The 23,565-nt window shown below is 47.5% G+C and overlaps 1 protein-coding gene across 4 annotated transcripts in view; it reads left to right on the forward strand.

Annotated features, from left to right (window-relative positions):
- The window catches only part of RPL12 (ribosomal protein L12), a 134,798-nt gene that overhangs the window by 20,612 nt on the left and 90,621 nt on the right, over positions 1 to 23,565 (forward strand). For all 4 annotated transcript variants that reach the window (XM_033960303.1, XM_033960302.1, XM_033960300.1 and 1 more), the window contains exon 2: positions 1,110 to 1,183. In XM_033960303.1, coding sequence (XP_033816194.1) covers positions 1,110 to 1,183 — 74 coding nt within the window. The remainder of the gene's footprint in view (positions 1 to 1,109; positions 1,184 to 23,565) is intronic.

The following is a 23,565-nucleotide window of genomic DNA, read 5'->3' on the forward strand; positions in this document are numbered from 1 at the left end:
GGATTATCAAAACTGCTTACCGAGGCCTTTTGCGATCTTTCTAGCAGTCTTCGACACTTCTATGCAAATGGAATTCTTCAATATTTAAATGAGCACTCTGCAGGATTCTTAAAAACTGCCAAGCCATTCTCCAAGAGCAGTGTCTGCTTTTAGAAACATAAATTGGCATCTATCTGGGGGTGCCGGTTCAGTGCCAGTACTGTGAAAAACACATCTCTAGCGTGTGTTTTGACATACAATTTAAAAAAAAATTCCCAAATTGAAGTTTGGCAGGAGAGATGCCCTCTCTCTCCTGCCATGTCACCGACAACCAATCCCCCCCCTCCTGACAGCGGGAGAAATGCCTAATCTCTCCCTCTGCCAACTGAACCCCCCCCCCATACCTCTGATGACCCCCACTCTCTCCTCCTTACCTTACTTTAGATAGCTGGCCAGAGGAATGTCTACTCCTTTCTTTCCCCATTGCAGGATGCACCAGGGAAGGGAAGGCCCGCCATTTTGAAGAGGCGGGCCAGCTGGCCGGAGGGAGTAGGCATCCCTCTGCCCAGCCATCTAAAGTAAGGTTAGGAGGAGAGGGTGGGAGGTCATCTTGATTGTAAACCGCCTAGAAGTCGCAAGATTGTGGCGGTATAGAAGAATAAAGTTATTATTATTATTATTATTATCAGAGGCATGGGGAGGGGTGTTGCTTGGTGGCAGGAAAGCTTAGGCATCTCTCCAGCTACCAAAGGGGTGTTGGTTGGTGGTGGGAGAGGTTGGGCATCTCTCCTGCTGTTTTCTTTTTTGCCTTTATTCTGCGCCTGTGCTAATCACTATTGTCGGCGATGGGCACATACAAATTTAGCAAGTCTTTGCTACTCCGCCAACCTTTGTTTGCATGAGCGTTTTTGAAGAATGACTCTCTTAATATTGCTACTATAACGGCGGCAATAGCAGCCTGTCAGTTTTTTACATATATTTTGAGAATCTATGCTCTAATCTTTCAGTAATAGCACCAGTGCCATCTTCACATTGTTTTCATCTCCTGATTTACATGACAGATTTATAGTGATACTGACTGTGGCATTAAAAACACAGAATATTGTCAAACCTTGTTATTTCTTTTGTAGTGTTCCTGAGGTGTACTGGAGGTGAAGTTGGTGCTACTTCCGCTCTGGCTCCCAAGATTGGCCCCCTGGGTTTGGTATGTATTCAATGGGCTAGAAAAAATCCCTTGGAGATGAAATGACTATCTTCCCAAGTATATTTTGTAATTTTGGGTGACTTAAATTCAGCCCAGTAACTAGCTTGCTTGATGTTAAAAGGAGGCGTTGAGCCTAGTTCTGGTTTAGCATTCTTGTCTAGGTGTGGGACTTCTACTGAAGTGGGAGAACCAGGTAGAGATCATAAATGATTATCCTCTCTGAGGATGGAGAAAAGATATTTCTAGTGCAATAGGTGAGACATTCTAGACCAGGAGTGTCAATTTCAATCACGTAAGGGGACGAAATCTAAAACACAGGCTAAGTCTAAGGCCAAATTTTTTATTAAGATACTTAGTCCTAGTAGATGTATAAATCTTTCCTCACCCTGAGACACCATTCTAACAATTCATCTGGTTATTTTCACCTGATAGATGTTACCATACTTAATCCTAACTTTATTCAAATAGTCATTCAATGCATAGGTAGTGGAATGCTTTTTTTGTTGGGGGGCATGAAAGCTCTACCCCAGACCCTGCCCCCATAATAGTACTAATTGTAATACCATTTTTCCGTTCATATTTCATATATATACACACAATATAATCTTAACACCACATTGGTTAACCACAAAATTAAACTACACAAAGCACACTGTATGCTTCTCAACATTCATTCCTGCTAGAACAACTGGCCTTGGTCACACATGCAGAACACAGTTAATCCCTATACAAATATGGGACCACAAACTAAAAGTACTAATGCATCCAAATGAAACCCTAAGATGCAAAACTTTGAATGCAGTACAACCTGAGAAATAGAAACGCATGCATTTTTTTCCTTGAACAGTGCAAAATATAGACAGCAGATGTAAATTCTCAAAACAGACACAATTCAATCACTCAATTTGAAAATAAAATCATTTCCCCTACCTTTGTTGTCTGGTGACATCTTTGTTTTTCAAACTTCATTTCCCTGTCTCTGGCTGCACTTCTTTCTGTCTGTGATCTTTTACTGTGTATCCAGGGCCACCTTGCTGGTTTTCTCTCCTTCACTTTCTGCCAAACATCATCTTTCAATTAAATTGGTTATAATAAACTTATTCAAACCGTAATTGGCTAACACCCTTATTCCCTTTGGTGAGAATGTTTGGAGTTAATTAAATATTAAAGAAAAATTGATATAATGGACATAAGGGATATAAGGAAGTGCTAAAGGAAGACAAAGCCATTGCCGATAAACTAAACACGTTTTTTGCATCTGTATTTACCAAAGAGGATATACACAACATACAAGAACCCGACAGGCTATACGCTGGAGTCAAAGACAGGAAATTGACAAGGTTGATGGTCAGTCTAGAAGAAGTATGCAGGCAAATTGATAGGCTTAAGCGTGACAAATCCCCAGGACCGGATGGCATCCATCTGAGGGTCATAAAAGAACTGAAAGGGACTATAGCTGAACTACTTCAACTAATAGCCAATCTGTCAATAAAATCGGGAAAGATTCCAGAAGACTGGAAGGTGGTGAATGTTACACTGATCTTCAAAAAAGGTTTGAAGGGAGATCCAGGAAACTACAGACCGGTGAGTCTGACCTCGGTACCGGGAAAGATGGTAGAGGCGCTGATAAGACCGCATCATTGATCACCTTGATGGACACAATTTGATGAGGACCATTCAGCACGGCTTCAGCAAAGGACGATCTTGCTTGACGAACTTGCTTCACTTCTTCGAGGGAGTAAACGGGCAGATAGACAAGGGCGACCCAGTCGACATTGTATATCTGGATTTTCAGAAGGCGTTCGACAAGGTTCCGCATGAACGACTACTTCGGAAGATTGCGAGCCATGGAATCGAGGGTGAAATACTCACGGATTAAGAACTTGCTGGCGGATAGGAAACAGAGGGTGGGGGTAAATGGACAGTACTCGGACTGGAAGAGCATCACCAGTGGGGTGCCGCAGGGCTCGGTGCTTGGACCCTTGCTCTTCAACATCTTTATAAACGATCTGGACATAAGTACAACGAGTGAGGTGATTAAATTTGTGGACGATACGAAGTTATTCAGAGTAGTGAAGACGCAGGGGGACTGCGAAGATCTGCAACGTGACATAATCTGGCTCGAGGAATGGGCATTGACATGGCAGATGAGGTTCAACGTGGATAAGTGTAAAGTGATGCATGTCGGTAACAAGAATCTCAGGCATGAATACAGGATGTCCGGGGTAGTACTTGGAGAGACCTCCCAGGAGAGGGACCTGGGAGTTCTGATCAACAAGTTGATGAAGCAGTCTGCACAATGTGTAGCGGCAGCAAAAAGGGCAAACGGAATGCTAGGAATGATAAAGAAGGGGATCGCAAACAGATCGGAGAAAGTTATCATATTGCTGTACTGGGCCATGGTGCGCCCTCACCTGGAATACTGCGTACAGCACTGGTCGCTGTACATGAAGGAGGACATGGTACTACTCGAGAGGGTCCAGAGAAGAGCAACCAAGATGGTTAAGGGGTTGGAGGAGCTGCCGTACAACGAAAGATTGGTGAAACTGGGCCTCTTCTCCCTCAAACAGAGGAGATTGAGAGGGGACATGATCGAAACAATCAAGGTACTGAAGGGGATAGATTTAGTAGATAAGGACAGGTTGTTTACCCTCTCCAAGGTAGGGAGAACGAGAGGGCATTCTCTAAAGTTGAAAGGGGATAGATTCCGGACGAACGTAAGGAAGTTCTTCTTCACCCGGAGAGTGGTGGAGAATTGGAACGCTCTTACAGAGTCTGTCGTAGGGGAGAGCACCCTCCAGGGACTCGAGACAGGGTTGGACAGGTTCCTGCTGAACAAGAAGTGCGCTGGTAGGGCTAGTCTTAGTTAGGGTACTGATCTTTGACCTGGGGGCTGCCGCGTGAGCGGACTGCTGGGCACGATAGACCACTGGTATGACCCAGCAGCGGCAATTCTTATCTTCTTATCAGTATAGGCACATCTCATAAAATGATATGAAAAGAGAATATGGGCCCGGGCAGTAACTCATAGATGACCAACACCAGACAATAAGTCTAAATAAGAACTGCCCAATACATTATTTAGTTAGAGCCTGGAGCATCCTAGTTCACCCCCTCTATTGTGGAACCACACTTAGCATGTCCCAATAGGGACTGTTGGACAGGTTCATAATCTAACCTCTTATATGCAAGTATTTCTCCAATAGTTTTGCTCCTACGGTATGCAAAAATTGGAGGGGTGGCTAATTCATCATACAGCTGTAAAATAGGCCAGTGCTTATAGATAATCTTCCTGATATCTATACTATGAGAAAAGGAATACTGCTACAATTCTGTCATACTCTTTGATTTATATTGGAGCAGTAGCTCTCGATTAGCAAATTTAGCTCGTAGATAAGCTTGTGTAATCACGGTCTCTGGATAATCCCTTTTTCTAAAGCGTTTCATCATTAGTCGAGTGGAATTTTAAATCAAAGTACATATTCTTTGAATTCTCAGAAATTGATTAACAGGAAGGTTGTGTTTCAGGTGGACTGGGTGAAAACTATCCAAAATGTAGATATGAATTTCGTGTTACAGGTTTCTGAAAAAGTGTGGTAAATTTGTCGTTCAGACAAAATATATGAACATCTGAAAAATCTACCCAAGACTTTAGAAAAGTAATGGTGAACTTCAAATAGTCTGTAAGAGTTCATTCATTCAAAAAACTGCTGTAGATCTTCCTCTGAACCTCTCCAGATACAAATGATATAATCTAAATATCTTTTCCAAAACAGCACTTTACTGAAAAAAGTAGAGTAATAGATTGTAGCAGATTTTGAAGAACAATATATCTCCTAACAGCCTGGTAACTGAAGGGGCTGATGTCACCCCCATTGCCACTTCTTGTGTTTGCTGAAAGTCCTTTTGAAAAAAAAAAATTTCTGTTGATGACAGAGATGCCAAATCCATTAGAAATTTAGTAGAAATCCGCTGAGGCATCTCTTTGCCGCTTCCGATGGCTCCTTCGTTGTCAAAGAAATAATCTTGACTGAATGAAGAATGAGATGTACAATACTTCTTGACAAGATTTATTTAGATACATACATCTTTAGCATTTTAACTTTTAACATTCAGCTTTCTTCCATTTTTTTGGCTTTCTTCTCAAAATCCATCTACTTTTCCATGTCTCCCTTCCCATCTATCCATGTGCACCATCTCCTCTCTTTCTTCTCCCCTATTCCCATCTATCCATAAGAAGCATAGCATAGCTGTGCACTGTCTCCCCTTCCACTCCTTCCCTGTGCACTATCTCATCCCTCTCCCATGGTCAAACAATTCTGTCATCCTTCCCCCCTCATATGGTCTGGAATCTTTCTCCTCTCTTTCCCATAGCCTGGAATCTCTCTCTTCTCCCATGGTCTGGCATCTCTCTCCCCTTCCCTCCCTCTTCCTGAGGTCTAACCTCTCTCCTTTCTGCGGTCTAGCATCTCTCTCGCTCTCTCCTCCTTCACCCTTCTCTTTCAGCTGGATCCTATGGTATGACGGTCTCCAGTTTCCGACTCCCTCTCCTACCACATCCCCGCTGGTATTCTTTCTGCAGCACTTTCTTTTCCGCATAGGCAGGACGCTGCAGAAAGAACACGTCCAGGGGCAGGCCGATGACAGGAGGCTGGCTTCGTGGCAGCTGCCCAAAGATTTTAAATTTCAGCAGCGGGCAAGTGGTAGGTGGGGGAGTCATGTGCACAGTCACTGCGGGCCGCATAAAACGGCCAGGCGGGCCAGATTTGCCCTGCGGGCCTTATGTGTTTCACACCTGTGGTCTAGAATGTCTTGCCTATATATTGGAAAAGAGCTTACCAGGGTAAGTACATAATCTCTTTATCACAGTAATACTTGTGCTAGTAGAGGAGAATCAGATGGACTGACAGACTATTAAAGACCAGGAAGAATTTGGTGGAAACGCTTCACTTTCTATGTGCCTCAGCAGAATCAGACTGGTGGTGAATGCAGATTTGCTCACCTGTTAGGATCTGTTTAAAAAGATGTGCAGGACTTATCCGTAAGGCAGGTAAAAATAGGAAAAAAAAAATTATTCTTGCTGTAAGAGCAACTGCAGATCCTCTGCCATTCTGAGAGTGGTATAGTTTATTCATGTATTTGATTAAACGCTTATCCTAAGATACTAAGCGTTGTACAATAATAATTAAAACATTTACAAGGGTACAAAAAGACAAACAGTTTTTAACGTACTTGATTATTAAAACCATGGAGGTACAATAGGAAGGGGGGGAGAGCTACAATATTTATCAAGGAAAGGTACATAAAAGGGAAGTACATTAGGGTGGGGGAAGGTTAAGAGTTGCTGGACTTAAATCGAATGGTCAGTTAAAGGCATTTTTAAAAACTACTTTTAAACTTCTGTAAATTGTGTTAGGATCTTATATATATAGTAAGAGAATTCCAGATCATAGGGGCAGTCACTGAGAAGATTGAGGTGCGGCGAGTACCTATTATCCTTAGGGATGGGACATTAAGAGTGTACTGAGAAGTGGATCTAAGGACTCTGGGGGGGGGTGTCATATGGAATTAGAAGTCTGTCAATGAATGCTGAGGCATGTGTTTGTATCGTTTTAAAGGTTAAAAGGGCAATTTTATATGTTATCCTATATATGACTGGTAACCAATGAGCTTTTTGTAGTAATGGAGTAACGTGATCATATTTTTAGAACCAGTTATGAGTTTGATAGCTGTGTTTTGGATTAATTGTAGACATTTTATATCTTAAGTTTATCCCTTTAAGTAAAGAATTACAATAGTCCAGTTTGGATATTACAAGGGAGTGGATTAGTACTGTAAGGGATTTAGCATCAAGAAGGGGACCAATGAGCTGATCATCCTTAATTTATAAAAGCAGTTTTTAACTAAAGCACTGATCTGTGGGCGAAATGTAAGTTTATTGTCAATTAGAACACCTAATATTTTAATAGTAGTAGTTGGTTTAAGTGGGATGTTATCAATTGAATTGGCAGTTAATGTTGCTGGCAAAAAAAATGCGAGGAAAGCTATCCCTTGTAAGGGAAAAAACCCAATATTTGTTAATCTGGGAACCATATATGCAATTTCAGTCTTATAGTTTTAGTGCTTAACTCTTTATTCTGTTATGTCTCTTCTGGATTCCATATGTTAGGTGTTCAATTTCAACTCGCAGCCGGGTGTTGCAGGGATCCACATCTTTTCAGAACACATGCTGCACTCCCCCTAGTGTTGAATTAGTTTCATTTTCTGCAAGCAGTCCAAGCAAAAGTCTTTTGCTGTTGCTCTGCTTCTGTTTTTTATTTTTTCGCTTAAAACTTTATTTCCTTAGCAACAGCAGCAGATGAATCCAGAGACCAATAGGGATAGCCCACATCTACCAGCAGGTAGAGATAGAGAAACTGATTGACAGATGGTCCTATTGGCTGGCACTTCTCCTGTATCATCAGTATGCTCTATCTCCCAGCAGGGGTCAGATCGCTATTCTATTAGCTCCTGGATTCTGGCTGTGTCTGGAACCTTCTTTTCTCCTGTTGAGTTTTTTATCCCAGGACAAGCAGGCAGCATATTCTTTACGCATGGGTGACGTCACCGACGGAGCCCTCGGTACGGACCTTTTTAACTAGAAAGTTCTAGTTGGCCGCACCGCGCGTGCGCCTTCCCGCCCGACGGAGGAGTGCGTGGTCCCCAGTTTCTTCGTTTCCGCGGAGCGAAGAAGACGTGTGTTTTTCAACTCCGTTGAAATCCTCTTTTTGCCTTCCCGCTCGCGTTATTTTTTCATTTTATTCACCTTCGGGTACTTTTTTCTTTCAGTTTAAAAAAAAATATATATATATATATTTTCTTTTTGCTTTATTTTTCGTTCCTGCCCCGGCGGGGCCTGTTGTCACGATCCAGGCCTCGGGGTTTGATTTTGCGGAGGCCGTCTTCCCATTCATGCCCCCGCAGCCCGGTTTTAAGAAGTGCCAGCGGTGTGCACGCCCGATCTCCCTCACTGACCCACACAATTGGTGTTTACAGTGCTTGGGACCGGAGCATCGGGCGGACTCCTGCACCCGCTGTGCCACTCTTAAGAAACGCACTCTGAAGAATCGTCAAATCCAACAAAATCTACTTTTCGGCACCGGCCCGACTATGGACTCGACTTCTTCAACTGCGGCACCGTCGAAATCGGCACCGACCACTTCGACACCGCCTGAAACGACATCGGCGCCACCGGCGCCAGGTAAGCCGGCTAAGAAGCCTTCCACCCTTGAGCGCCCTCCCACCTCGGTGGCGACACCAGTCCTTTTGGCTCCACGCCGCCCCAAAAAACGCTCTGCTCCGATATCGGTGAGTGCCTCGTCATCGGCCTCCTCATCGCCGGAGCGTAGAGCGGCACCCATGGAACCAAAGAAGAAAAAAGTAGTTCCGGTGCCACCCCTGGATGACCGCATTGCGGCCATCCTCCAGGATAAGTTGCAGGAACAACTCCAACAGCAACTTAAGCAGCTCTTACCCTCTATCTTGGCACCGCTGCTTTCGGTACCAGACCGGCCCGAGCCCCGCACCGTCCAACCGGTATCCACTCCATCGGTACCTTTGGACTCCTCCATGCCCATTCTCTCGGCGTCGCATCTCCATACCCAGGCCGAGACTATCGCCTTGACGACGACCGATCCTCCTCGGGACCGAGCAGGGCACCGGTCTTCCCGCGACCCTGACCGGCACCGTTCTTCCCGGGACCGAGACAGACAAAGGTCTTCATCCCCCGGTACCGTCTCGGTACGCTCAGGCAAGTCTTTGTCTAAAGCTCACCATACCGAGCCTTCCACTCCGGTCTCTCGACACGCACACACCGATGTCAGAGACCCGGACTTATGGGAAGAATCCCCTCCCGGTACCGAGGAGGATGCATCGTCGTCGGACGAAGAGCCTTCGGCCCCCGATACCACATCTAAACCTGAACAATCTTCCTTTTCTAAATTCCTCAGGGAGTTGTCGGGGGCCTTATCTTTGCCTCTGGAATCTGACTCTAAGAAGTCACAAGCTTTCCTGGAGGCATTGGATTTCGATCAACCTCCCAAAGAATTCCTAAAGTTGCCCGTGCATGATATCCTACGGGAAACTTTTTATAAAAATTGGGAGAACCCACTGACTGTCCCTGGGGCCCCCCGTAAACTGGACAGCCTCTATAGGGTTATACCAATCCCGGGATTTGATAAACCCCAGCTGCCCCATGAGTCTCTCCTGGTGGAGTCCACTTTAAAAAAGACTCAGGGCTCTAGTGTTTACGCCTCCACCCCTCCTGGCAGAGAGGGCAAAACAATGGACAAGTTTGGCAAGCGACTTTACCAGAATGCCATGCTTGCCAACAGGGCTAACAACTACTCATTCCATTTCTCATTCTACCTGAAACATCTGGTCATGCAACTCTCCGCCATGCAGAAGTACCTGCCAGAACACAAAGTTCCTCTATTCCAGCAGCATATCTCCAGCCTGCTCCAACTGAGAAAATTTATGGTGCGCTCTATCTATGACTCTTTTGAGCTCACCTCTCGTGCATCTGCCATCGCTGTGGCTATGCGCCGCCTGGCCTGGCTCAGGGTCTCTGATTTGGACGTCAACCATCAAGACCGACTAGCCAACGCCCCATGTCTTGGTGATGAATTATTCGGAGAGTCCCTAGATACCACCACGCAGAAACTCTCCGCCCATGAGACCAGATGGGATACTCTCATTAAACCAAAGAAAAAGGCTCCACCTGCTCGTCCTTACAGGCCACAGACCTCATATCAGCGCAGGTTCTCCGCTAGGCCGCTCAACCCACCTTCACAGCAACCTAGGCGGGCCCGCCAACACCAACACACCCAGGCTCATGCCCAGTCTAATCAACCTGCCAAGCCTCTTCCTCCTGCCAAACCTTCTCAGCCCTTTTGACTCCTCTCTCCAGGGCTTAGCCAGTCTTCCACCCTCATTGCCTCTTCCTCAGCCAATCGGAGGCAGGCTCCACATCTTCCTCAGCCGTTGGGAGGTCATCACATCGGACCAGTGGGTCCTCAACATCATCCACCACGGCTACTCTCTCAACTTCCAGACTCTTCCACCAGACAATCCTCCCGTAGAGTCTGCTTCTCATTCAACTCAAACCCCCCTCCTCCTGAGGGAGGTCCAATCCCTCCTTCTTCTCAATGCCATCGAAGAAGTACCTCCGGAACAAAGAGGCCGGGGATTCTACTCCCGTTACTTCCTAGTTCCAAAGAAGACAGGAGACCTCCGTCCCATTCTCGATCTCAGGGACCTCAACAAGTGTCTCGTCAAGGAGAAATTCAGAATGCTCTCCCTTGCCACGCTTTACCCTCATCTCTCTCAGAACGACTGGCTATGTTCCCTGGACCTCAAAGAGGCCTACACTCACATCCCAATCCATCCAACTTCACGTCGCTACCTGCGATTCCAAGTGCACCATCGCCATTATCAGTACAAAGTGCTACCTTTTGGCCTCGCTTCATCACCCAGGGTGTTCACCAAATGCCTCATTGTGGTGGCGGCCTTCCTCAGGTCTCACAACCTCCAGGTGTTCCCATACTTGGACGATTGGTTGGTGAAAGCACCTACGTCTCCACTTGTGCTACAAGCCACTCATCATACCATCTCTCTCCTCCATCTTCTGGGGTTCGAGATCAACTACCCCAAGTCGCATCTGCTTCCCACGCAGCGCCTTCAATTCATTGGAGCAGTTCTCGACACCACACTAATGAGGGCGTTTCTCCCCTCCGACCGTCAGCGGACTCTGCTCCATCTGTGTCGTCAGGTGCTCCTTCATCACTCCATTTCTGCCAGACAGATAATGGTCCTCCTGGGCCACATGGCCTCGACGGTGCATGTGCTTCCCCTGGCACGACTCCACCTCAGGACACCTCAATGGACTCTGGCCAAACAGTGGTCGCAGACCTCGAATCTTCTTTCTCATCCCATCTCTGTGACATCGTCTCTTCAGCGATCTCTACAATGGTGGTTGAGCTCCTCAAATCTTTCCAGGGGCCTTCTGTTCCATCTGCCCCCGCATTCCATGATCATCACCACGGATGCCTCCCCTTATGCATGGGGAGCTCACCTGGGAGACCTACGCACCCAAGGTCTTTGGACCCCACAGGAGCGTCTACATCACATCAATTTCCTAGAACTACTAGCCATGTTCTACGCTCTCAAGGCCTTCCAGCACCTTCTTTGTCCTCAGGTTCTGCTCCTGTGCACGGACAACCAAGTCGCCATGTACTACATAAACAAACAGGGCGGCACCGGGTCTCGCCTCCTTTGTCAGGAGGCTCTCCGCATTTGGACCTGGGCCACGGCCCGCAGTCTCTTCCTCAAGGCTGTCTATATCCAGGGCAAACAGAACTCCCTGGCCGACAATCTCAGCCGCATCCTGCAACCTCACGAGTGGACTTTGGATCCTCCCACGCTCCTCTCCATTTTTGCTCACTGGGGCACTCCGCAAGTGGACCTCTTTGCAGCTCCTCACAACCATCAGCTGCCCCAGTTCTGCTCCAGACTCTTCTCGCCTCACCGTCTGGCCCCGGATGCATTCCTTCTCGACTGGACGGATCGGTTCCTCTATGCCTTTCCTCCTCTACCTCTGATGTTGCGGACTTTATCCAAACTCCGCAGGGACGGAGCCACCATGATCCTCATAGCGCCCAGGTGGCCTCGACAACACTGGTTCTCCCTCCTGCTTCAGCTCAGCTCCAGGGAGCCCATTCCTCTTCCTGTGTTTCCTACTCTACTTACACAACAACATCAGTCTCTACTGCATCCCAATCTGTCTTCGCTCCACCTGACAGCTTGGTTTCTCTCAGGCTGACCTCTCCAGGAAATCTGTCTCAGCCTGTCCGTCTCATTTTGGACGCCTCCAGGAAACCGGCCACCCTCCAATGTTACCATCAGAAGTGGACCAGGTTCTCCTCTTGGTGCCTCCGTCATCATTACAACCCCACCTCTTTAGCGGTGGAAACTGTTCTGGACTACTTGCTCTCCCTGTCCAACGCAGGCCTCAAGTCTACCTCAATCAGAGTACATCTTAGTGCCATCACGGCATTTCATGAGCCTATCCTAGGAAAACCTCTCACGGCTCATCCACTGGTTTCCCGGTTCATGAGAGGCCTCTTCCATGTCAAACCACCTCTGAAGCCTCCTCCGGTCGTCTGGGACCTGAATGTGGTTTTATCAGCCCTCATGAAACCCCCTTTTGAGCCTCTTGCCTCAACTTCGCTCAAACTTCTGACATGGAAGGTGCTTTTCCTCATTGCCATCACCTCTGCCAGGAGGGTTAGTGAGCTGCATGCACTGGTCGCCGATCCACCGTTCACTGTTTTTCACCATGACAAGGTGGTTCTGCGTACCCATCCAAAGTTCCTTCCCAAGGTAGTCTCGGCTTTTCACCTCAACCAGTCGATTGTGTTGCCTGTTTTTTCCCGAAACCTCATTCCCACCCAGGGGAACAGGCATTGCACAGTCTTGATTGCAAGCGTGCCCTGGCTTACTATCTTGATCGTACAAGGGCTTACCGCTTGTCCCCTCAGCTCTTCCTGACCTTCGACCCTAATCGTCTGGGTCGACCGGTCTCTAAACGGACGCTATCCAACTGGCTTGCAGCTTGCATCGCGTTCTGCTATGCTCGGGCCGGTCTGTCACTGGACGGTGCTGTCACTGCCCACAGGGTGAGAGCTATGGCCGCTTCTGTTGCTTTCCTCCGTTCCACACCCATTGAGGAAATCTGCAAGGCGGCCACCTGGTCCTCAGTTCACACTTTCACTACTCACTACTGTCTGGACGCTTTCTCCAGACGGGATGGGCACTTCGGCCAATCTGTACTTCAGAATTTATTTTCCTAATGGCCAACCATCCCTCCTCCCTCTTTGTTAGCTTGGAGGTCACCCATGCGTAAAGAATATGCTGCCTGCTTGTCCTGGGATAAAGCACAGTTACTTACCGTAACAGGTGTTATCCAGGGACAGCAGGCAGATATTCTTACGTCCCACCCACCTCCCCGGGTTGGCTTCTTAGCTGGCTTATCCTAACTGGGGACCACGCACTCCTCCGTCGGGCGGGAAGGCACTCGCGCACGCGCCGTGCGGCCAACTAGAACTTTCTAGTTAAAAAGGTCCGTACCGAGGGCTCCGTCGGTGACGTCACCCATGCGTAAAGAATATCTGCCTGCTGTCCCTGGATAACACCTGTTACGGTAAGTAACTGTGCTTTCTCTTCAGTGAGCTACCAATTCTATTTCTCCTGTTGAGGTTCTCTCTTCAGTGAGACCGGGGGGGGGGCAACTGAGCGAGTGCCGGCTTTAGAGGTTACACCTGGGCCCCCCCAGGTCCCTGCCTCACCCTCCCTCCGGTGATATAGGGTTTGACTTAGTCCCTGTTTTTTTCTTCTTTCCCTTATTTAACAAAAAAAAAAAACACAAAAAGGGACGGCACAGTTGCATTTCTGTCCTGCTAGTGCTGAGCAACCGGCATTTGCCGGCGTCTACCGGCACTCCTAACAAGGTTGTGAGTATATATTTAATTCTCCTTATATTTGACCTGCGGGTGCTGTTTTGTGCTGGTGTGAGCTCAGTTGGTTTATGTTAGCCGCTGTTTTCTTGTGGGGTAAACGTTTGGTTTTCTCCAGAGTGGCTTCGGTGCAGGGCTATACTCTGTTAAGGGAGCCGGTGCCTTCCCACGTGGCAGAAGCACACACTTCTTTCTTTCCCTGGCAATAGAGCTGCAGTGGTTGTAGGTTTCTGGGGCTGGTCCTCCTCAGCGTTGCAAAGCGGCCAGTGGGGGAACCAAAGCGTTGCAAAGCGGCCAGTGGGGGAACCATATTTGAGCGGCTCCCAGTGTTGTCTTGGGGAGTCGCATATTTGCACGGCTCCCAGTGTGGCCGCGGGGTGGTGAGATCAGCTCCGAGTGTGTTCTTCAGTCACTGTCCAGGAGCCGGGTCTTTACTGAGTGCGAATGGCGCATGCTTGTTCTCAAACGCTGTTGAGTCCTTTGTTTAATTTCCTCCCCACGGTGTGTTTTCAGATATTTCGGCCACGGATAGGTGTCTGGTTCATATCGGGGCTCCGGGTCTGTTTTGCAGAGCGGTTCTGGGAGCCGGCATATTTTGGCGTGAAGCTTCCCGCGCTTGGGTCTCCTATGTGAGCGGGAATGCTGCTGTGTGTTCGGGGAGCTGTTTTATACTGCTGACTTTTTCAGCATGTACCTTGGCTTTTCCTTTTCGGGGTCTGGTACATCGGGGATGTTAGGACAGCTTTGACCCTTGGGGCAATGCTCAAGTTTGGTGTGCGTTTGTGTGTATTCCACTAGCTTCATTTGCAGATAGGCAGCTAGTTTTCTTGGGTTTGTCCTGGTATGTCTCAAGGGACTTAAAGTGGAAGTTTCTACTGGGTGATCGGTAGGCACAGTGAAGTGCCCGGAGAGTTCCCGTGTTTCTTACAGGAAGTTCATTGTCTCTCTCAGGGTCCCTGAAGGGTGGAGGAGCTATGTATGTTGGAGGTTTCATTGATCTTTCTTCCTATGTACAGCGCTGCGTGTGTCTGGTAGCGCTATAGAATTCCTTCTTCAACATATTTTGTCTGGTTTCCATGTGAGGGGACTCTCTTGGGGCTGGTTGGCTCTTCCCTTCTTCCTGGGGGTTTGGGTGGTTGTTGCGGCTTATCACATGGAGGTTGCTATCTGCTCCTGGCGCGTGCCAGGCAGCCCTGCAATCTAGCCGCAAGGTCTATGAGGCTGATGATGGCTAGGGGCAAGTTTCCTCTTCTTCCACATGCTTAGGGTGTCATACACTATATGCCTGTTGACCTCGTCCCTGATTCTGCTCATGGCACATGCTAGATGGTACCCCGACCTGACAGGGCTGTTCAGCTCCTTCTCACCAAGGGCCAGTTACTTATTCTGTAAACCTGCGGAGGAGCATGCGCTATATGGCTGTTAGCCTCATCCCGGCAGGTCTCATTAGCGATGTGAGCTTTGTCTATACCTGTTACTGTTAGGCTGCTGCTGTTTTTCACGGGGCGGTAGATGCAGCATCTTGATTGCGTCTCGTGAGTATTCACTTTAAAGGCCATGCATATTTCGCTCACGTTACGGGGAGTTGGTACTGTGTTCATGATGCCAATATACTCCTCTTTGCATTGCGTCAAACTTGAGTTTTCCTTTGAGAGTTTCTTTCTTCTTACGGATCCTACAGTTCTCATCCGGCTGTTCCCTGCCCTTCTGCACTGCATTCTGAGGGGATCTTGGCTTCTTCCAGTGTCTCTTCAGGCTTTCTCTGGAGGGGGAAGACACTATAATGTTAGGTCAGGGGGCTGTGGACATTTTTTTTTTCGGGATGCTTGCAACTTTGCATCCTCCTCAGGTTTCTGGTTCGTTCTTGGAGGCTCTATGTTTTGTGTTTCACTATGGGTTACATTTTCCCTATGTGTTAAATTTTCCCTCAGAACTAGGTTGGCTTGCCTCTCTTGGAGCAGCGCTTTTGGTTTTGGCACATGACATTTCGCCTCCCCAAGGCTTTCCAAACCTCTTAGCACAGATGGGCAGTGGTACCGTGTGGCACTGCCAGGCGATTCACCTACTTCCTTCTGGACGGACTGCTTGATTCTGACGTCTTCCAGTCGGGCCCTTTGACTGTCACGAAACAGGTGGTTTCTGTTCCTCAGTTCTTTGGCCGTGAATCGTCGAATTTACGCAGCGCTCTTTTCTCCTGTGATATTTATGGGTTTATCAGGGACTTGTTTTTATTCATAGGAGAGAAATGTGTTTTTTCCCACAGACTAGGGTGATGGGTCCCAGTCTCAGGTTTGCATTCTTCTTCGGTCACTGTGACCGAGGGTATGGGATTCGGTACAGGTTCTGGGATCCATGTTACTGACTCCTCTGGGAACTTCGGCTTGCTTTTCCGTTATACCGCTCCAGCAGTCGCTTTTATTCCAGTGGTTTCCGGTATCTCAGGGCTCCCGTTATTTGGTATGCTTCTCAAGCATTGCTCAGTGTGATTTGGTGGCTCAGCGTGATTTTTCTTTTCATGTGCATGCCTCGGTCTTTGCTGGACTGGCTCCTGGTCGCTAAACATCCCGAGCTGGCGGGTTTGGGCGGGGGGGGGGGGGGGGGGGCTCAGTGCCTGCCATCCTCAGATACACCAGTCTGGTCTTGAGAGGCAACTCAGTACTTGTTTAGTATTCTGCTCTGGAGCATGGTCAGGCTACCTTTCTGGAACTTCGGACCGTTCTTCCGGTATTCTGCTGAAGCGCTTTTCAGTCAGTATTCTGATGGTGGTATTTCTCTGCAGCCTGGGCAGTAGGTGATATACTAATTGGCAGGTAACATCATGGTTCTACTTCCATGGGTGGACCCTCATCTGACTCTTCAGTTGGCAGCTCTTTTCCGGGTCAGGAAATAGGTTTCAATAGACTTCTCTCCGTGTAATCTGAGCATGGCTCATTTATTGTATGTGACGGTATACTGCACTGTGTACGCTCTAGCAAGTGTGAAGGTTAGTAATAGTGAGATCTACATTCTGGATATTGTGAGTTTTAGCTCAGGCGTTCTGGCTCTTTGTATGGAAGTGGGATCTCCTGGAACTAGACCTCATGGCCTCGTCTCAAAATTTTATGCTTCCTAGTTTCTTTGGCGGACACAGGGAGTGGGAGTCCGAGGAGGTAGCAGCATGGCTTCTTTCTCGCCTCTGGTTTCTCTTTTTTTCCGGGTTTCCCATGGCTAATGATGACTTGGCTTGGCCATCTCACGCTCGCTTTCAGGGCGCAGTATTTGTAGACTCTCTGGATTGGCTGCGTCATTTTTGGGCTAGGCGGATCTGATGAGTCTGTCAACCGCCGAACTGTTGAGTTTCCTGGTGTCTCCGGTTTGCTTACCTAGAGTCCGATCAACATGCTTATTTGTACTACTTTGGTATTACGACCTCGCTTTTGAAAGGTCTTGTCTGATGTATAGGGGTTATGCACTGGCAGGTTGTTTCTTCTCTTATTCTGGAGATACAGGCGTTTTCAACTGTGGCTTCTGCTTCCTTTTGGAGGTTTTTCCATTCTGGGGTACTTCTCTTCAGTTGCACCCTTCCTGGGTTCCTTTTTGGCACTAGTCTATTGCCAAGGGCTTGGCGTTCATTTCCCTTCAGCTTCAAGGGCCATTCTTATCTTGTTCCAGGGCTTGGTATCTTGCTCTTCGCTTACTTCTCAGCTTCATGTAGTTCAGTACGGTATTTTCGTACACCTCATAGTAAGCCCTGTTCAGAGTGTAGTCTTAAGGTACTTCTTCGCAGTTTACCGAAGGCTTCATTTCATCCTTGTCTTTTGAGACGCAGAGAGGCTGTGCCGTTGCACACGGGGTTTCTTGTGGCCATGGCTTCAGCTTGGCGGTTTTCCGAGTTGCAGGCCTTGTTTCGGCGGGGATCCCTATTTCTGATTTACACAATCTGGAGCGTCAGTTTGGACGGTACCTCAATTTCTTTATCAGGAGGTGTCATCCTTTCTTTTATGGCATTCTCACTTTTCCTTCCTTCTTCCTGGGGAGAGCTTTTCACTGCATTTTTTGCATGTGCTTAGGGTTCTAACAACTTTTCGTTGTTTAGATTGCCTTTTTTGTATTCTTCACAGCATCCAAAGCCTCCATCGCTCGATGGGTCCAGGAGGATATTATTTATGCTTGCTTGATGGCAGGGTAGCGGTTGGCAAAAGATCTTCATGACAATTCCGACTGAGCGCAGGTTACTTCTTGGACTCGGTCCAGAGGTTGTTTTTTCCTTGGAGGAGCTTGGTCTCGCGGCTACTTGGTCTTCCAAGAGTGCTTTATCTTAGCTTTACCGGTTGGATATGGGGGCACGTGCGGTGGTTGCGTTTCGTGCTTCGGTTGTTACGGAGGCGGCATTTGCTTCCCACCCAAATTGAGGATTGCTTTGCTACATCCCATTGGTCTCTGGATTCATCTGCTGCTGTTGCTAAGGAAGGAAAAATTATGTTCTTACCTATTAATTTTCTTTCCTTTAGACACAGCACATGAATCCCGAGCCCCACCCTTTCTGGATATTGTATGTCGGTTTTTTCTTTTGCAGCTTTCCGAGTTTGTTATTGTTGATGGTTGTATTTTGTATTATTGCCTTTTGTGATTTGTTATGGGAAAGAAGTTTTTTACATGTTATGCCTATTGATAGTTACGGATGCTTGGGCAAGAAGCTATACTGATGATACAGAAGAAATGCCAGCCAATAGGACCACCTGTCAATCAGTTTCTCTATCTCCGCCTGCTGGTAGATGTGGGCTATCCCCATTGGTCTCTGGATTCATCTGCTGTGTCTAAAGCAGGGGTGTCCAAGTCGGTCCTCGAGGGCCGCAATCCAGTCGGGTTTTCAAGATTTCCCCAATGAATATGCATGAGATCTATGTGCATGCACTGCTTTCAATGCATATTCATTGGGGAAATTCTGAAAACCCGACTGGATTGCGGCCCTCGAGGACCGACTTCGACACCTGTGGTCTAAAGGAAAGAAAATTAACAGGTAATTAACAGGTAATTAACACTGGCTTCAGTGTTTTGAGACCCCTTCCTGGTGGTCCGCTGTCAGAGAAGAGGACGCAGTCCTGTGGTGCTGGACTGCAGCTTCACAGAGAAACTCTGGATCTGTGAAGCCAGCCTGCTGCGTGCCACCTTCTGGAAGTATCTGGGGTCCCTTCCCGTGGAGTTTGCTGGCCAGTGACCCTGTCACAGGTTTCTTGGGCAGCCTGAGTGCATCTGGACAGAAACCCACTTGGGTTTCAAGGCACAGCGACTGCATGTCAGAGGATCCATGGGGGCAAAGGGTGTAGTTGGTTTCTGGCCGGCTAGCAGTCTGAAGAGTTTCAATTCCAGTGAATTTGGAGCTGTTTCTGAGTCAAAAAGTCCTTTTTCTCCACTGAGCTGCTTTAAAAACACTGACAGAAAAAGGCACTACAGAGACTGAGTACCTCAATTATTTCCTATGGGAACTTCAGGGATGGTTTGCAACTTGCTTTAAACTCTATTTTTCACAGTTTCTGAGGGTAGGGTCATGTCCTCCACCTCCCCAGACCCCAAATCACTATTTTTTATTCTCTGATTTTATTTTTGGCGCAAATTCGTGACTACAACTGTCTTGGATTTTAAAATGAATCTTTTATTCTAACTTTAAATTCGGCTTCCAAATCAATTGGGATGGACTCTCCGGTCCCTAATCTATTGGAAGTGTTGAGAGCCAGATCAGCGATTTTGAAATGCGTGCCGTAGTATGGGGAGAGGGGGGGCGGGGAGCTTCGTGCTTCGCCTCCTTTGTGTCCTCTTGAACTGAGGAGCCAGGCTGGCTCTGAAAAAAATCTCGCCCAGGGGCAGTTCTGGAGTCTGATACAGTTTGTTTGCATTCTGAGTATGTGGACTCTTTTGACATGCTGCCATGTACCTCAACAGTGCCCTGCCATGGTTGCAGAGTGGGCTAGCAGGTGTGTCGGAGCTTTTTTTTCTGTGATGTCTGTGGCGAAGCTTCCTTTCGTTAGCTCTCGTCTGACTGTGCCAGATTTCAATGGCATTATTTTTATTTAAAAATCTTTTTATTGCAATCAAGGAAAAATACAACATTCAACCTAGACAATGAATTCTGTAACAACCCGTACCCATCCCATCCCCAAACCCCCCACTTGTACAGGACCACTCCCCATTGGCCCCACTCATCCCCTCCACCCTCCAGTCCTACAGAGATACAGTAGGTAACCCAAGTAAACATTCCAGAAAACACAAATCAAGTCATAGATTTAGAATCTGACCGCAGCTTCTCTGAGTCAAGACATTCAAATAAGGAGTCCACACTTGAAGGAAAGTTTTACGTTGATTCTGGGAACTAGCTACAGCTCTCTCCTCCCACTGCAGTAGGGTATGCAGTTTATTCCTCCAGTACCATACAGAAGGAAGCTGATCATAATACATTTTTTCCCTACGACATAACACTTGATCAAAAAATCGTTCCCAAGCTAGATGCATATTTAATAAAGTAAAATGACAAAATAACATACCAGGCCCCGAGAGAGAGATGGCAGTGTTCAGAGTTATACCTCAAAAGGTATCCACCTCCCACCAGAAACCCAGGAATGTTGAACAAACCCACAGACCATGCACATAGCTCACCGCTGCATGACATTTTATACAAAGAGCTGTGTGTCAATACACCCCATAAGATAAGCCTGGCTCTTCCCACCACCCCCGGTACACCCTTAAGTGCCCTCATTATTACAGGTAATTCCCAAGAAGTTGTAACTGAAGCAAGCCCTTATGAAAATAGGAAACTGATATTCTGGTCTCCCTGAATGCTTCCAGAAATGCTTCAAAATGGACCCCAAATTCCCAGGAGAGAGAACACACTGGGAGGGACCCCATATAATGCTGAATTTGTTGATAAGCATAGTGTGCCCCAAATCCTCATAGGAGAGTAATGTGCCCCCCTCTTGCAAAATATAATATAATTGGAAAATACCCCTACTCTGCCATTCGTTAAATATAGAAGGTGTGAGCCCTGGTGGAAAAGTAGAATTACCCACCAATGGTGTGAACACACTAAGATGTGGATCTTTTCCCCAATAGGAAAGAACCTGATTCCACACAGCCAAAAGGGGACGGAACAACACACTACCCCAGGTGGACTGAGAGACATCTTTAAGTCGGGCATGCAAAAGGTACAGCAAGTGTAAAAGGTAAAAATAGTCTTCCTCAAAGGTCATATCAGTAGAGAGATCTGTGTCCAACTCCCACTGGTGGATATGGCGTAAAATACAAGCTTGATTATAGAGCCTGAGATCCAGTATATCCAAATCTCCCCGAGCCCAGTGTCCTACAGTCCACCTAAGCTTAGGCTTCCTCCCACCCAAAAAGAACCCAGACAGCAAGGAGTTGAGAGCACAAATATCTTTCTTCAGTAAATATACTGGAAGCGTCTGGAGGACATATAGCCACTTGGGGAACAAGATCATATGGAAAAGCTGTATTCTTTCCATCAAGGACAAGGGTAAGCCCTTCCATTGTTCTAATTTGGAGCGTGTATCAGACAACAACTTATCAATATTGATATGATACAATCTCAACACATCCATAGTTAACTGATTACCCAGATAACAGAAAGAACCCTCCGCCCATTTTAAAGGAAAGCCCTCATCCCAGGTACCATGCAGTGAAGGCGAAGAAGCCAAGGCCTCTGACTTCCCAAAGTTCAAGGCAAAACCCAAGAAGCCACCATACTACCGCAGACTCCATTAAAGTTGGCAATGACCGGTGTTGGTTAGAGAGAAAAACCAATAAGTCATCCGCAAACACCGCTAGCTTAAAATAACTAGCACCCATCTTCACCCTTTCTAAAGCCAACAATATCCTGCGAATGTTTTTAGATACTGGGCGGACCCTCACAAAGCCCACCTGTTGCTCCGATATCAAGGAGGGCAGAACCCTCGCCGACTGGTTAGCCAATACTTTTGCCAGAAGCTTAGCTTCAAAATTAAGCAAAGATATCAGCCTGTAGGACTCTGGCAACGTCTGATCTTTACCAGGCTTCAGTGGCACCATAATCTATGCCATATTAAGATGTCGAGGCAGGAAGCCCTTTGCTACCCCCAGGTTAATAATAATAATAACTTTATTCTTTTATACCGCCATAACCAAAAGTTCTAGGCGGTTTACACTAAAAAGAGCTTGACAATCCAATAATACAGTAAAAAATACAAATCTGTAAAATAGAATTTCAATAATAAAACTCACTAAGTAATAAACTTATCGAACAGAGTGGTCTTAATTAATTTCCAAAAACTGCAATAGTATAACATAGCTTGCTGAATACATTTACTTAACCAAGATTGTTGCGAGCAAAGAGGCAATCTCCTCCACAAGCAGTTTGTAAAACTCTGTTTGCAGTCCATTGGGGCTAGGTGCCTTCCCCAAAGGGCCACTCCAAATACCCCATTTGACCTCTTCAGCAGAAATAGGCAGCTCCAAGGAACTACGTTCCTTGTCATTCAATCTTGGCAAGTCCAAGCTGTCCAAATAGCACCGTCCAAGCCATCGGCATCCGAAGCAGCATACAGGGCCCCCAGAAACTGACCCATAATTGCACAGATATCCTTAGGCTTATGATGTAAGACCCTCCAAGAATCCCTTAATGTGGTAATACCCATCTGCTCCGTCCTGGAAGTGGCCAGCCGGGCCACGAGATGACTGCTTTTATTGGCTAACCGATATACAGTGGTGCCTCACACAACGAACTTAATCCGTTCCAGGAGCAAGTTTGTTATGTGAAACGTTCGTTGTGTGAAACGCGTTTTCCCATAACAATACATGTTAAAAAAAATAATTCGTTCTGTAGCATAAAATATGCTAAGATGACATAAAAAAAGATAAATTTTTGGTTATTATTTTTATTTAGATACATCTAAAAACATAATTGTTTTTTAAAACAACACACATTTTTTAAATTTAAAGACAGACTAAGTAGAGTCTAATTTTACAGTGAGAGGGCAGAGTCTCAGCGGCAAAAACTGGGACTTAACTGTTCATTTTTTTTTTTTTTTTCTACCGTGTTTCCCCGATGATAAGGCAGGGCCATCAAATAAGACAGCCCCCCCTTTTTAGAAAAAAAATGTAAAATAAGGCACCCCCCCCGCAAATAAGCCACCCACCGATACCTGCGCTTACCCGAATCGGGTGGTACGGTGGGTGACTCCGTGTGGTCCCTGGCACCCCCGACACGATCGGGGCAAGAGGGAGCTCAAGCCCTCTTGCCCCCCCGACTCCCCGACACGATCGGGGCAAGAGGGAGCTCAAGCCCTCTTGCCCCCCCCGACTCCCCGACACGATCGGGGCAAGAGGGAGCTCAAGCCCTCTTGCCCCCCCCGACTCCCCGACACGATCGGGGCAAGAGGGAGCTCAAGCCCTCTTGCCCCCCCGACTCCCCGACACGATCGGGGCAAAAGGGAGCTCAAGCCCTCTTGCCCCGCCGATTCCCCAACTCCCCGACAATATCGGGCCAGGAGGGAGCCCAAGTCCTCCTGGCCACGGCGACCCCCTAACCCCACCCTGCACTACATTACGGGCAGGAGGGATCCCAGGCCCTCCTGCCCTCGACGCAAACCCCCCCTCCCCCCAACGACCGCCCCCCCCCAAGAACCTCCGACCGCCCCCCCAGCCGACCCGCGACCCCCCTGGCCGACACCCCCAACCCCCTTCCCCGTACCTTTCTGTAGTTGGCCGGACAGACGGGAGCCAAACCCGCCTGTCCGGCAGGCAGCCATCGACGGAATGAGGCCGGATTGGCCCATCCGTCCCAAAGCTCCGCCTACTGGTGGGGCC

This window comes from Geotrypetes seraphini, chromosome 10 (genome assembly GCF_902459505.1).
Source record: "Geotrypetes seraphini chromosome 10, aGeoSer1.1, whole genome shotgun sequence".
In the NCBI taxonomy this organism is placed as follows: Eukaryota; Metazoa; Chordata; class Amphibia; order Gymnophiona; family Dermophiidae; genus Geotrypetes; species Geotrypetes seraphini.